At 38.2% G+C, this 15,160-nt stretch overlaps 1 protein-coding gene across 5 annotated transcripts in view; it reads left to right on the forward strand.

The window, feature by feature from the left end:
• NBAS (NBAS subunit of NRZ tethering complex) overlaps nt 1-15,160 on the forward strand; it is a 316,898-nt gene that overhangs the window by 146,247 nt on the left and 155,491 nt on the right. For all 5 annotated transcript variants that reach the window (XR_006608058.1, XR_006608057.1, XM_004745820.3 and 2 more), the window contains 4 exons: nt 714-836; nt 4,798-4,900; nt 8,962-9,191; nt 12,287-12,399. Coding sequence is in view for 3 of the 5 variants with exons in the window: in XM_004745820.3 (XP_004745877.1) it covers nt 714-836; nt 4,798-4,900; nt 8,962-9,191; nt 12,287-12,399 (569 nt within the window). In the remaining 2 variants the exon portion in view is untranslated. The remainder of the gene's footprint in view (nt 1-713; nt 837-4,797; nt 4,901-8,961; nt 9,192-12,286; nt 12,400-15,160) is intronic.

A 15,160-nucleotide genomic window follows, 5' to 3' on the forward strand; every position in this document is an offset into this window, starting at 1 on the left:
CATAGGTACTAATCACTGAAAAATGTTTTAGCATATGTGATGTCAGGTGACATGACCCATGAAACCTGTCTTTACGATGAGCTACTGAATTCTAGCTGGTCACGCTCTATAAACTCAGTAGTAGTTAATTCAAAAATGTGAAATTTGGTGAGGTCACCCATCATACATATATGACACTGATGACTGGGGAATGAGATATCTCAAGAAGGTTCATCTGGGACAAAATTTGTGACATTTTTTTAATTTTTATAGAATAGATTCTGGAGGGAGATTGAGCCTTGTGATGTTTCTTTGGCTCCAACTCTAAAATTGTTTATTCCTTTTCTATTGACCTTACCTCTAACAAATTACTCACAGGATTGTTTAGAATAAAAGCTGAGTATTGAAATGATAGATTTGCTTTATTTACTGATTTGATGCTTTTAGAGTAGAGGAAAATAAAAAAAATTTTAGATAAAGATATGTCATATTTTTTTAAAAAATTGACTACTAATTCCAAGTACATTGTAGTAAAAGTACAGGAAATAAGATTTGATATATGATTGTTAGCTTTTTTTTTTTTTCTGAAAATTAATGCAGTATGTGAAATTGGGTCATTCTATATGCTACTTTTTGTTTTTAGTACTAAACACCTACGTGCTGGTTGTATGTTCAAGACTCTCAGACTTTTTTTGTTTGATAGCAAGACTAAAAAATTCCTCTCTCACTTTTAGTGTGTCGGAGCTCTTGGAGAAACATGGACTCGAGAGACCAGTTTCATTTGTTAAGAACACTCAGTCTAGCTCAGAAGAGGCACGCAAGTTGATGGTTAGGCTGACCAGGCACACTGGTCGGAAGTAAGTAATGAACAAAATTAATTGACACTTGTATATGATTAAAAATAAGTACTGTTCTTCTTCTTTTTTTTTTTTTTAGTTACTTCATTGATTTATAATTGGCCAACACTAAATTCCATGTATTAAGTGTAGAATTTGATAAGTTTCAATACATGTAGATACTTGTGAAACCATCTTGCAATTGAGGTAATAACTATGTCACCCTTAGAAGCTTCTTCTTGCCCTTTTATATTCCCCTTCCTTTTGCTTCTCCTGATCACCTCCTTCTCCCCTCTCTAGACTACTACTGATATGTAGTCTATTCCTATATATTTGTATTTTCTGTAACTTCATGTAAATGGAATCTAGTACACACTTCCGTTTGGCTTCTCTGTACTCATTTTGTCATTCATCCTTGTTGTATCACGGATCAATAATAATAATTCCATTTTATTTATCGAGTAGTATTCCATTTTATGGATTTATCACACTTTGTTGAACTGTTCACCTTTTTATGTGGGGCTTGATCCCATAACCCTGGTATCATGACCTGAGCGGAAGGCAGAGGCTTTAACCCACTGAGCCACCCAGGTGCCCCTGTTTATGGACTTCTTGGGTTGTTTTGAGTTTTGGTTTTTACAGCTAAAGCTGTGGACATTTGTGTACTATAAAATATTTCTAATTTTTAAAATTGTAAATAGAATTTTCTTAATTTCATTTTTGGATTGTTCACTCCTAGTGTGTAGAAATGTTGACTTATATATTTTTGATTTTGATATAGTAAGCTTGTGTCTTCCAACCTTGTGGGGCATCTGTATTAGTTCCAGTAGGGTTTTTTTGTTTTTGTTTTTGTTTTTTTTTGGCTATTCCGTGGGATTTTCTGTATACAGTATCATGTCCCATGCAAGTAGAGACTGCTCTACTTCTACCCAAGCCCTACGAGAGCTACACTTGCACCACCTAGATGGCTCCAGAAATCCCAGGCTCACCCAACAGTAGTAAAGTGCTTACGGAATGCAGCCAGTAGTGGCTTGCTCAGGGAACTCTCCTTCCTGAGAACCCCCCCTGGCATTTTGTATCTGTCTGTCTCCCTATCTGTCTTTTTTAACAGTGAACTATAGTTATTGATGTATGTATGTGCCTTATGTTCCTTTGGAGATGATAAGCTTCTCTAGGGCAAGTGATAGAGTTCCTATACATCTAATATGGGACCATCTATATCAATGGCCCTCTCTCAGAAATTATTAAATGAACAATTTAAAAGGTTTTGGCAACTCAAGTCTTAAGATTTTTTTTTTTTTACAGCTAGAAACAAATGGTAGTATTTCTGATCATGCTGACTCTACTCTAGTACCCACTCTTCAAGAAAGCCTTGCTGTTATAGCTAGAACACTTCTTGTGTTTTCCTTGAGTTCCTCAAGCACTTCTGAAACCTTTGAAGTTAATCTCTACTCATGCTCTTCTACTCTAATATGTAAGAGAATATGGCCTCTTTTTTCAAACTAGTTAATTTGAAGTAAATCTTAATTATTTCATATATGCCATCATGGCTTGGCCTTCAACATCTATGGGAATATTCTTAGGCATATTCTAAATGGTAGCAGATTTCACTGAATCTGTGCAAATCAAGTTTTACCATCTTGAGTGCAACACTGTTTCTCCCTGGAAAATATCCCTCAGTTCCAAGGCTGTAACTAATACATCATATTTATACTTAGGGATCTCTCTGTTAATTTGCAACTCTCTGGTATAGTGCCTTCAGGTTCTACTCTTGGTTCCTGTTTACTGAATGTATTCTGAAAAGGCCATTGTAAATAATGTCTTATAATTTATTTTAATTAGAACCTGTACTTACGGCTAGCCATGTGTGAGAAAACATTAATACCATCTGTCCCAGTGTTGATGGCTTCCAGAAGAACAGCTGGGATATGAGAATTTGAATTCAGCTAGACAATGCCTAGGTTCGATTTTATCCAGCTGGTGCAAGATGGACACTCTCTGCATCAAACGTTTTGCAACTTACTTACCTGCAAGCCAGATCTGAAGGAGCTCTCCAGTTGTTTGAAGTTCCCCAAAGAGTTCATGTATCAAGGTCTAACTAATGGACACACTTCAGGGATTGTCCTGGGAGACATGAAAATATGTCAGTTTGTTTTTTCCATTTGTATGCTGAGATAAAAAAAAAAAAAGTATTCTCTTGTGCTTTTTGCATAGGCGATAGAAGTAATTACTCATTTTGTGAAATAAATATAAAATACTATAAGCAAGTGAAGCATATGCTTATTAAAAATTTTTGGTGAAAAATTTCATGAAGACCAGAAATTTCATAGGAATGATCTCAAATACATGCTTTCCCCATAGCAACACTATTATATGCATATAGTCTGTTTGCCCTGTTTTTAATGCATAAAAAAGGGGAAGAGACTTGGGAAAGAAACATCCAAATGGTATTTGACAAGCACAAAACAAAATAAAATCCTCCCTTTCAAACAGTGATATTCAGGATTATGCAGAACATCAAGGTTAGCAAGTCAATATAAATAATGGTTCCAAACTCATATATATTCAACAAAGGTGAGCTTTTGGGGGAAGCAGAGAGAATTACAACACTTTCTCCCTCCTGCTAAACAATATTAGTAATCATGTATGTAACTATAGAAACCACAGAAATGTGTTTGTAACTTTCAGATTCATTCATTAACATTTATTGAATACTATTTTATACCAGAAGAAACGGGGGGAGTATCTTTTCATACATTCTAGTTTTAGTTAATCTTTACACGGTACAAAAAGGGAACCTAGCTCATAGAAATTAAGAGACATATTCAGAACTGTATAGGTAATGGAGCTTGTCTTTATACTTAGGAATGCCTTGCTTCAATGCCTGTGCTCTATCAGAATTAATCTCCTCCATTTCTTATCACTCTCCAAGATGGGCTTTAAGTGAGGAAACCAGAAGTCCGGAACCCTAAGAGTTCACGATCATGCAGCTACCATGTGTCTGTGAATTTGTTAACAAACCCTTTCCTTGCTGCAGGAGAACCTGAACCATGAATTCTCTAACTCTGTAAGCCTGGGTATCCACGTAAAATGCGCTCTGATCAACAAGACCGTGTGTGCCTCATTGGTTGTATAAACCTGATTCTTGGTTGGTAAATTGCTTCTGACCTCAAGGAACTGGAAATGGACTGGAAAACCCGATAGGGGCTTTGTGCTTTGGGCTTTCCTAAGTGTGGTCACTGGCTTGTCCTTCAGGAGATTCTAAGAACTGTGCCTGTGGAAGTATTACAAAAGATAGGTTCTTGGGGGCCATGAAACTCCTGCCTGAGTTAGATGGGGCAGCTCTTGGCACTATATTATAAGATTCTCTCCTGGCACCAGGGCTGTCCCCTGGGATGTGCATTAGCTTGGTCCGTCACTCTGTGGACCCTTGCAAGGGCTCCCACTGAGACAGCCACTAGTGCTGCGCTGCCGATGAACTGGGGTCCCCAGCCTCTTGACTGATGCCAGGGGTGGCCTCTGGTCGCCTTCCAGGTCTGTACATATAGTTGAAGTTAAGGAGATCCCCCGTGGGGGTTGCAGTCTGATAGAGATGGAATTGAAACCAATTCTCCTGTGTCCCTGTGCTTTTTCTGCTAGATCTCAGCTGCCCTACCTTTCTGTGCTTTATTTTGTCTTGGAAACTCACAGCTTGTTTATCTTTGCTATTATCACTTAATGCCAGTCTAGTTCTGTGTCTAGGCAGCCGAAGACCAAGGTGGCTTGGGCAGCGTCTCTAGCGTTGACACAGGGCCGTTCAACTTTTCCTTCTGATTGATGTTTTTCCCTAGAAATTCAAATGAGATTATTCCTATTGGTCATTTGGGAGCTGTTTTACCATATAGAATGGTGATACCAATTTTTTTTTAACCTTTGGCCAATTGAAGAGAGATTTCATGAAATCGTTTTTTTTCTCCCTTCCCCTCCTCCTGCCCCCAACCAGGCAACCTCCTGTCAGTGAGTCTCATTGGAGAACGTTGCTGCAAGACATGCTAACTATGCAGCAGAATGTTTACACCTGCCTGGATTCTGATGCTTGCTATGAGGTAAGTTCCTCGTTTTTAGTTTGGGAAGTTTGACTGTTACAGTGTGTTTCCTGGACACAGAGGTGGTGACCATGACCCTCACTCTTGAGTAATACCATTGAGTCATAGCCGTGAATCCAGCAGTGCTTTCTCGGTTGAGCACTCACGTATCTTACCTCCCGTCCCTCCGTCTTCGATCATTGCACCAGCGGTTATCCAGCGAGTTAATCCTCAGCTGGAAATGGACTCCTGGGCTCCTGGGCTCCTCTCACTTCCGTGGTCTTGGTGGTCACTAATGCCTGTTTGATGTAGCTGGGAAAAGCCTTTCCAATCTGTCCTATCTCTGCCAACTTGCAGTTCCTCCTCCCTTGTCTCCCCGCTTCCATATTTCTAATCTACACTGATTCAGGGCATTCTTCTAAAACACCTTTTTATGACACTCCCCTTCTTATTCCATGTCTGCATCAGAGAGTAGCCGTACTTCCTAGCGTGGCATAGAAGGCCGTGGCAGACGTGCTTCTGTGCCCGCTCCCCCCTGCGCCGCTCTCTACGCGTGCCACTCTGCACGGACAGGGGACGCCATGTTTCCCCCTGCTCCACTGCGCCCCCCAGACCTGCCCTGACTCTGGCTTCACGTCCAGTGACTCCACCTGCCTTGTTCCCTGAGCCTGGATCTACTCCCCTTTCCTTTATCTGAAAATTGTTGGTAATTTTCAGGACTCACTTCACTAATTATGCCCTCCGGGATGCCTGCCTCTGTCCTTTCATGTAACCGTGTCTCTATTACAGTCTTTCTTTCAAATGCAGTAACTGGTTTCCGTGTGTGGTTTTTCCCTTTGGTCAGGAGCCCCTAGGTAGGCATTATCATATTCATGTTCAGCCTGTTCCCCCAGGGTCTATTGTCCTGTCTGGAACACAAAGGCTACTTAAGAAATGGCTGCTGATTGACGTAGGAGTGTAACCCAGGGGGCTTTAATTAATGTTTTTGGAGGGTATGTATCTTACCACCAAATTACTCCTAGTTCTTATAGAAAATGTGGAAAAATGATCCAACTAACCCATTGAATGTGATATTATTTAAAAGCAGGTTTTTGAGTTTTTCTCAATAAGCCAAACATGAAATCATTTAGGATCTTTCCTTGTGTTGCTCTGCTCTGACATCATAAAGTGTGACCCTTTGATAAAATGAGTTATACAAATAGGTCTCTATTTTGTGAAATTGGTTGGTATTTTTATTCATGGTGATTTTAACAAAAGAGTGCTAATATAGACTGTTGAGAAACGGTTTTATATTCGAACGTCAGGTTTTTAAATTCTTGAAGGAGTGTGAAGTTTACATTGATGATTATATTTTCAGACCATGTACATAAAACTGCCAGTAGCTTCCCCTTTTGTGTCTAAAGTGAAACTTGAATTCCAATTCCAGGAGAAAATCTGTATTCACATGGGCTCCAAAGCCTAACCATCATTTATACGTCTGCAGTAGTGTTTTTAAGTTGGAACGGTATTGTTTTGCTATTTTCCTGTTTCTGTTTCTAATTGGAAATTGGCAATAAATATATTACACTTGAAATGGCTCATAACAACTTGACTTATTCTTTTTGTTATGTATTTTTTTAATATTTTATTTATTTATTTGAGATAGAATGAGAGAGCACAAGCACTGAGAGCCCCAGGTGGAGGGAGAAGCAGACTCCCTGCTGAGCAGGGAGCCCAATATGGGGCTCCATCCCAGGACTTAGGGATCATGACCTGAGCCCAAGGCAGACACTCAGCTGACTGAGCCACTCAGGCGCCCCTGTTTTTGTTACATTTTGTTATATTTTAACACCTTTTTATTAGCTTTAATATTTTAATGATTTCTGGTGGTTAGCCTCTCTCCTCTGAGAGAACATTTGAAAGCGCATTATAACAGCTTGAAATGGTTATAGAGGAAGGTAATATGGACTTGGCAAATTACATTTTTTTAACTTACATTTTAAATATTACATTTTAAATATTATTTTAGTAGCTTTTAAATTATGCTATGTTGTTTCACTGACTTTCGGCTATTATATTAGAGGTTGCTTTCTTGGAAAATAATTTGAAAGCTCAATGGCACAATTTTGAGAAAGTTAAAGGTTCCATTACAGCATGTAGAGCAGAAATGTATATTGTTCATTTTAGCAAAAACTTAAATTTTAGAGTGTGTGAATTGCATTTCTCAATCTTAGACATTAACTCTTTATGGCTTACTTGAATGAACCAAAGGAATAAATTATCATATCTAAGTCATTTGGGTCACTTGGAGTAAGCCATTTTCACCTGTTAGATATAAATGATTAGGGTTGCTCATTAGTAATTTGCTTTCTGTCACAATAGGTATTTTGTATCAGATTCCTTATAGATGTTAGTAATTTTATCCTTATCATAGTCATTTTAATAAAGTCCTGTCTAAAAATACTACCTTCCCTAGACGCCTAGAAATAAGTGAAAATAAGGGGATCCTATGAAAATTGGGTAGTCTTAATCATAAGAAGATTCTTGATTCTCCATGAAATCTGCTTTTCATCTCTTGCTTCTATTTCTGTGCTATCCTCATCCAGCAGATGATGGGGTGAACATTCTTGGAGAAATTCCTATACTAATTATATATTGACATTATTAGTGTAGATCTTTTTGTTTAAGACTTTTCTGGACTAGGTAATGAGTAAATATTCTCAGTTACACAATAAATTCTATGTTAATTGATGCTATTAGTTGCCTAGTAGAATACAATGATACTTGCACAAATACCTTAAATAGTTTTTGGTCTGCAGATTGGAAAAAAGTCAATGTTGTATTTATAGCATGACAGTTTAGTTTGTAAGACTAAATTCAGATACTATAAGCAGTTATAAATTATCGTATTCAAAGATTTTCTTTAAAAAATTAAAATGTTATAGTTTAAGTGGAGTGGGCCCTATTGAATATGGGACCGTATGTCTAAGGAATCCTGTTTTTTTTAATCATTTTTTATTTTTTATTAACATGTAATATATTTTTAGCCCCATGGGTATAGGTCTGTGAATCGCCAGGTTTACACACTTCACAGCACTCACCATAGCACATACCTTCCCCAATGTCGGTAACCCAACCACCCTCTCCCTATCCCCCTTCCCCCAGCAACCCTCAGTTGGTTTTGTGAGATTAAGAGTCTTTTAAGGTTTGTCTCCCTCCTGATCCCATCTTGTTTCATTTATTCCTTTCCTACCCCTCAAATCCCCGATGTTGCCTCTCAACTTCCTCATATCAGGGAGATCATATGATAATTGTTTTTTTCTGATTGACTTATTTCGCTCAGCACAATACCCTCTAGTTCCATCCATGTCATCGCAAATGGCAAGATTTCATTTCTTTTGATGACTGCATAGAAAGGAATCCTGTTTTTAATGAGTATGAATTCCAGATATTTTACTTAAACATTCCTTATGATACATCAAGATACAATTGATCCTTGAACAACATGGGTGTTTGTTTTTTTGATGAGTAGAGTATTAAATGAGTACAGTATTATATGTATTTTCTCTTCTTTATGATTTTAATATTTTCTCCAGCTTACCTTATTGTAAGAATAAGCAGAATATAGTAGATACAAAATACAAAATAATTCTGCTACAGAATATAGCAGATACAAAATACAAAATAATGTGTGAATTGGCTGTCCATATTATCAGTGAGGTTCCTGGTCAACAGTGGGCTATTAGTAGCTACGTTTTGGGAGAGTCCAAAGTTATAGGGGGATTTCTGACTGCATGGGAGTTCAGCACCCTAAGGCCCATGCTTTCAAGGATCAACTGTGTTAGGCTTCCAGTTGGTTTGTTCCATTAAGTTATTTCTTCTTTCTAAAAGACGATTTTGTTTTACTGAGGTGAAATTCACATAACATAAAATTAACCACTTAGCATATGCTTCATTGTCATTTAGTGCATTCACAGTGTCATGCTACTGCTGCTTTTAGGATGGTTGTATTTTTAATTGATTTCATTGGATGTCAGAATCTTCATTTCATTGAGAACTGAATCTGCCCTCTTTAACTAATTAAAGTTTCTTCTTTCCCCCAGATATTTACAGAAAGCCTTTTGTGTTCCAGTCGCCTTGAAAATATCCACCTAGCTGGGCAGATGATGCACTGCAGCGCCTGTTCCATAAATCCACCCGCTAGTGTAGCCCATAAAGGGAAAACCCAGTACAGGGTCGGTTATGAAAGGAGTATTGACTTGGTCTTGGCTGCCAGCAGAGAGTACTTTAATTCTTCTACCAGCCTCACGGATAGCTGCATGGATCTGGCCAGGTGGAGTAATTCTGTATTCTTCCATGGGAGGGAGGGGACAAGTCAGAATACACAAACTCCATTGTTGGTTTTTATTCTTTCCTTTACAAAACACATTGCCACAAGTACAGATTGACTATACTGTATGGGGCACAGTTATTTATTGCTTGCATACAGAAAGAGAATTACCTTATGAATATTCATCAACTTTCTCCTGACCGCTTTTCTCCAGCATGCCTTCCCAGTCTTTCTTGCCCATTATCGGTGAGATTGTACATTGCTTCTGTTAGAAAGGATTCACGCGCTAGCCTGCAAATTCAAGTTCTAGGAATTTGTAGCACATCGAGGCAGTGGCTGTCTGCTTTACATGACTTGTGCTCTGTTTAAGGTTGAAGGACCTAATTGGATGATAAAGCTCTGAAGTCCCTTCCTGGTGGAAATTTCTGGACTGTGGATTCAGTTTCTCTCTTGGCCTGTTGTACTGGAAATTTAGTGTCAATATTTTTATTATTGATTCTTTTTTTTTTTTTTAAGATTTATTATTTGAGAGAGTGTGCGAGCCTGTGGGGGGGGGATGGGCAAAGGGAGAGAGAGAGAGAGAGAATCCTCAGGCAGACTCCCTCCTGAGCACAGAGCCCAATGTGGGGCTTGATCCCATGACCCTGAGACTGTGACCTGAGCTGAAACTAAGAGTTGGACGCTCAACTGACCGAGTCACCCTGGCACCCCTTTTTACTATTGATTCTTACGAGGACATTTGTCCTTTTCCTCTCTCACTTGTTTTAACCATGTTGTCAAGTTTTTGTATATATGATTTATCTTTCAAATTGTTATTCAAAATCTTTAAAGATTTTTATGTTTTCTTTAATAGTTTTTGTCTTGTGTGTTATCTTTTGAGAGACCTTTAATTTCCAAGACCATTATAATAATTTTTCATTTTTTTTTACTACTTTGATAGTTACATTTTCACCTTGAAATTTTAAGCCCATTTGGAATTTATTTTGATGTAGTGATTGTGTTGGCTACTTAGATTTATTTTTTTTCTATCAAATGACTAGCAGCTAAAAGCTTAAAGGAGACTTTTTTCCCCAGTGATATCTTAGCACAGAGAGAACCATGTTTTCTCAAACCATGTTATTGAACTTGACAGAGTTGTTAAAAATAGTAAATTTTTTTTCTTCTCTCCTAAGGGATTATATTTCTATTTCAGATGATGAAAATATCAAATAGAATAGCCTTTGAAACTGGGAGTTGTGTTTGACCTAAATCTTTTTGGCCGATGTTCTCACAAATCATTTTCAAATCTACACTTCCAGTATTTCCCTTTTTCTCCCACAAGGGCACATCTTAATTTGGAAAACATGCTGTATGTGTATATAAGGTGACACCAGACTGATGATGATCTGTGAGCTAGATATATTTAAATGTTCACAGTTATGTTTAATACCAATATATTCTTACTGATTAAATTATTATGAACTAATTTTTTAAATTGAGGAAATAATACATCCATAGGATAAAAATATTCAGCAATACAAAAAAGGTTATGTGTTTACAATAATTCTTCTCGGTCCCATTCCCCTAACTTTACCCCTCAGCTATCTTTTTAAATCATTTTCCTATATATCCTTCCAGAATACTTTCTTCAATGTTACCTTCCTCTTTCTTAAATCACAAATGAGTGCTGGGGCGCCTGGGTGGCTCAGTGGGTTAAGCCTCTGCCTTTGGCTCAGGTCATGATCTCAGGGTCCTGGGATCGAGTCCCGCATCGGGCTCTCTGCTCAACAGGGAGCCTGCTTCCCTCTCTCTCTCTGCCTGTCTCTCCGACTACTTGTGATTTCTCTCTGTCAAATAAATAAATAAAATCTTAAAAAAAAAAATCACAAATGAGTGCTTACGACTTGTAAGTACCTTTCTGGATCTCCTTATTTTCACTTACAATCTATACTGATGGTTTTTTTCAAGAGGACATGTCAGATTGATCTATTCTTTTTGATGGTTGTAGAATATCCCTTTGTTCGACTTTTTTACAATTTATTTCATTCATGATAAAAATTCATCCTGTTGTATTGTAAAAACACTGGTAGTGAGCATCCCTAATTATGGGTGGGCATGTGGGCGTGTGTGAGCCTATCTGTGGTAGAAATTGCCAGAACTGGGAACTTGTGGGTTTGAAGGTAGCGCGGTAGTTTTTCCGTAGCTGCTGCACGTAGACTTGTCCCTTGTTCCATTTGAATCAGAAGTATGCGTTAGTGCTCATCTTGGCTCAGTTTTACAATTTTGCAAAGCAAGGTAGGCCTCCCTCCATCCATCGCTCGGTCCCACAGATGCATCCCGGGGCCCAGGGATCTTCAAGACAATTCAAGACTTTAGCACCATTAGCCTTTTCCTGGCCCGATCTCTGCCTCTTTCTAGTCCTGTGTCCCAGCGTTCGCCACAGGCACCTTTCAGAAAGTAAGTTTATTTGTTAATGAAAAGATTTCTTAAGTGCACGTTGTCTGGATTTTTAAAAAACGTGCTTAAAATACCCCACAGGTGTCACAGATTCTTGGTTTAGCAAAGTCCCTCTTTCCTGTATTCATCTCAGCACTGCATTATAAACGGACTCTTCCTGTGATCAGAAAAATATCCTTTGTGCAGTGTCTCAGCTTATTCTTTTAACGGAGTTGAAGTTGTCACCAAACAAGATGTTTGTTTTTCGTAGAAGAATAACTGGAAATTACCTGAGTTCTGTCTCCCTTTTTAAATCCTTCCTGTATGATTATTACCTTCGGAGTCCGCAGGAAAAGGAGCGTTGAAGGCAGTTAATGTATTTTGCTTTGTAATGTGATACCGTTCCCTGCCCTCGGTACAACCCTGCACAGATCACTTCGCCTCTCTGAGCTTTGGTTTTGGCTTCCTTAGGAAGCGGGTGATGCTATTTGCCCATCACACAGGCTTGCTATGAGGATTAAGTAAGATAACAGAAAGTGTCAAGCAGGATACCTGGAATGTAGGAGGTTTTTGATAAATATGTGTTGGATCTCATGTTGTTGAATATAGAAAGGCATCTTAGCCAAGCATCTCTTACTTGTTTTTTTTTTTTTTTTGGTTAAAGCTGATCTTATTTCCCTTAGGTGCTGCTTACAGCTGATAACTGATAGACCAGCAGCCATTCAGGAGGAGCTAGATCTTATCCAAGCCCTTGGGTGTCTTGAAGAGTTTGGGGTAAAAATCCTGCCTTTGCAAGGTGAGTTTTCTATTTAATGTTGCATTATTAACTTAGTATTAACTTACTTTGCGTTGACTCACTAGCATAGTTCTTTTGTAGTTGTTTGAATTAAGGAGTACTTTTGGTCATTTAATCCATTAGCAATAGATCTGACCCTCTGCCCCATTTTTCAAAGGAAACCTTAAGTGGAAACTCAAAGAAGAAATATATCCAACATTTTATCATAAATTTATTTTGTAAGTTCTCAGTTATATCATTAAAAGAAATAATACCAGTCAATTTTTTTGGATAAAACCAAATGGGTATTGTGGATTAGAGTTTCGGATCTCCATCAGTTTTGATGTACAGTTTATTTCTGTATTTTGTTTCAGTTGCATAGATTTGGAAGTAGCTACACATGATCATAGATGATTTTTTATGCTTACTATGGAATATTCTTTAATTGTGTTGATACGATTTTATTCAAAGGAATGATAGAAAGTTCTTGTTTAGAGTTTAATTACTAGCGATATCTTAACGTTGCTCAAATTCTTCTACCTAAGTGCACACGTCTGTGTAGTACCACCCAAACAAGCATGCTGATATGCAGTCGTGTGTCATTATCTCCTTTGTGCTATGAGGACAGTGTGTGTCTCCCAGTGTCCTGAACCTTACCCGACAAGTGGGTAGTAGACTTCCTATTGCCTTGAACTCTGGACCTCAGTGCCCTAAGTGAAGCGGGTAGCATGGTTATCAGCAGTATGCTTGGTGCCTTCCATGTAATCTCTTTTCTTCACTCTTAACCCTGGAAATGTTTGGGCTTGGGAGTGGGGGAGGTGTAGCGAAGTTCTTTCTGTTTCTGTTTTTTTTTTTTTAAATTTTTTTTTTTTCTGTTTCTGGTTTTTGATAAATTTTCATGAGAATTGTCTCTCCTCTTCTTCCTCTTCCTCCTCCTCTGCCGCCCCCTCCTTCTCTTCTTCTTCTTCTTCTTTTTTTTAAACTCCTGGTAATTTTGGACAACAGGGTCCTGTTACAGGTTCTCGGTGTCTTTGTCATTGTTTTGAGGGTTTTGAGTCAGATGGATCTTAGGAGATATAAGTCATTAGACACATTCTCACGTTTTCTTGTGGGTTTCCATTATAGTTCTACTAAAAATTAAAGCTCTGCTTGTCAGGTGAATTTATTAGACTTGAACGAGGTAGTATTTCTGTTACCTTGAATAACATTAGAAATAATTTCCACATGATTATACATATCCTGTAGCATCTTAAGTAAGTATGGAGATTGTTAAATTACTGGAAAATTCCATTTTGTAGTATCGTTCCTGTAACTTTTGAGCCCAAAGCTTTTAAAATTGTGGAAATAAATCAGTTACTAAAAATATTTTCATTTTGTTCTCAAATGTGTTACATCATGAACTATCTCCCCTGAAACACATATTCAATCAAGAATTCAGTGGTGGGGGAGTCCAGAACACTATGAAGCTTGCCCTTCTTAGATCTCTTCTAAGGCCAAGTCCTTATAGCTTTGACTCTGTGTATATGTGTGTATTTAGCTACTTATTTATTCCAGGTGGACTAATGTAATACCAAAAAACCTTTTCTTGCAGTCCCCCAAATGCTAAAGATTTAGTTCAATTGACTTGAAATAATAAATAAAATTTTAATTTTCTGTGGTGCCCAGTTAGCAGTATTTTTGCTGGCATTATTCGTACATCATCTGATGGGTTTGAAAATCTGCAACCAACCTGCTACCATGTGCTTACTTCTGAGAAATTTCCTGACTGAAGTGTGTGTTAAGAAAGACATTTGCTCTCATGTCTTGACAGCTTTCCAGCTTGATCTATTGATTTCCTATTTAAAATGAATGTCAGAAGACCTTCTAGATGGAAGATGGGATATTGCCTTTGTATCCTGTTTGTGTTTATGTTGCAGATACACTTTAGGTGTAAGCTGCTTTTGTACTTCTCGGGAATACTGGACAAAGTAACTTGATACTTGAACATTCATGGTCCGGGTATTTTTGTAGCACATGTTGTTCATTTTGTCACTTTGCTTTGTTTTAAGGCCGCCTTTGCTTACACTCCAGGAGTTGCTAGTAGTCACCAAGGGAGGGCTAGTTGTACTAGCTATATTATAATTAAGGAGTTAATAGAAAACAGGGAAAGAAATATGTAAAAATGGGTCCTTACGTTTGAGTCTCCTACAAAGTATTTGTGTGTGTGCACATGTGTGTGTTTTCCCCCATAATTTGGATGTTATGTTTTGTGTAAATTATTCTTACTGTTCACATGAGCAGATTTGAGATGTTTCAGTTGTCCGTCATGCTTTTTCTGTAGTAGGGTAAATCGTTTTTTAGTCGCCAAGCATTGTGGGTAAAGCCAGCCTGGAGCCACTTAGTGCTGCGTAACTGGACAGGTATCTGACCTTGCTTTCTGTGTAAGTTTCCTCATTTACAAAATGGGGATACTAAGAAGCACCTTCTAGAATTTCTCAGAAGGGCTAAGGCCATGTGTGCACAGTGCCTGGGACTTCGTAAGAGCTCTAGTCATCAACTGTCATTTTTGTTGCTTCTCATGGAGGTCCGCATTTCTAACTGGTGGTAGAATTAGAGTCTCTTACCTGCTTTCTCATTCTTCCTCTGTTCTCCTCTTTCCATTTGCTTTCCTTCCATTTTGAATTAGCTTCTTCCCCTATTCCAGAAATCGAAATGATGAAGGGAATAAGGTACATTCTTGACTTGGAAGGACTGACCCTGAAGGCAAGACAGAGTCACACTAGTGTCATGTACAAGTTTGAAT

The sequence above is a fragment of the Mustela putorius genome, unplaced genomic scaffold (genome assembly GCF_011764305.1).
Source record: "Mustela putorius furo isolate JIRA1106 unplaced genomic scaffold, ASM1176430v1.1 tig00000813_pilon_pilon_pilon, whole genome shotgun sequence".
Lineage (NCBI taxonomy): Eukaryota > Metazoa > Chordata > Mammalia > Carnivora > Mustelidae > Mustela > Mustela putorius.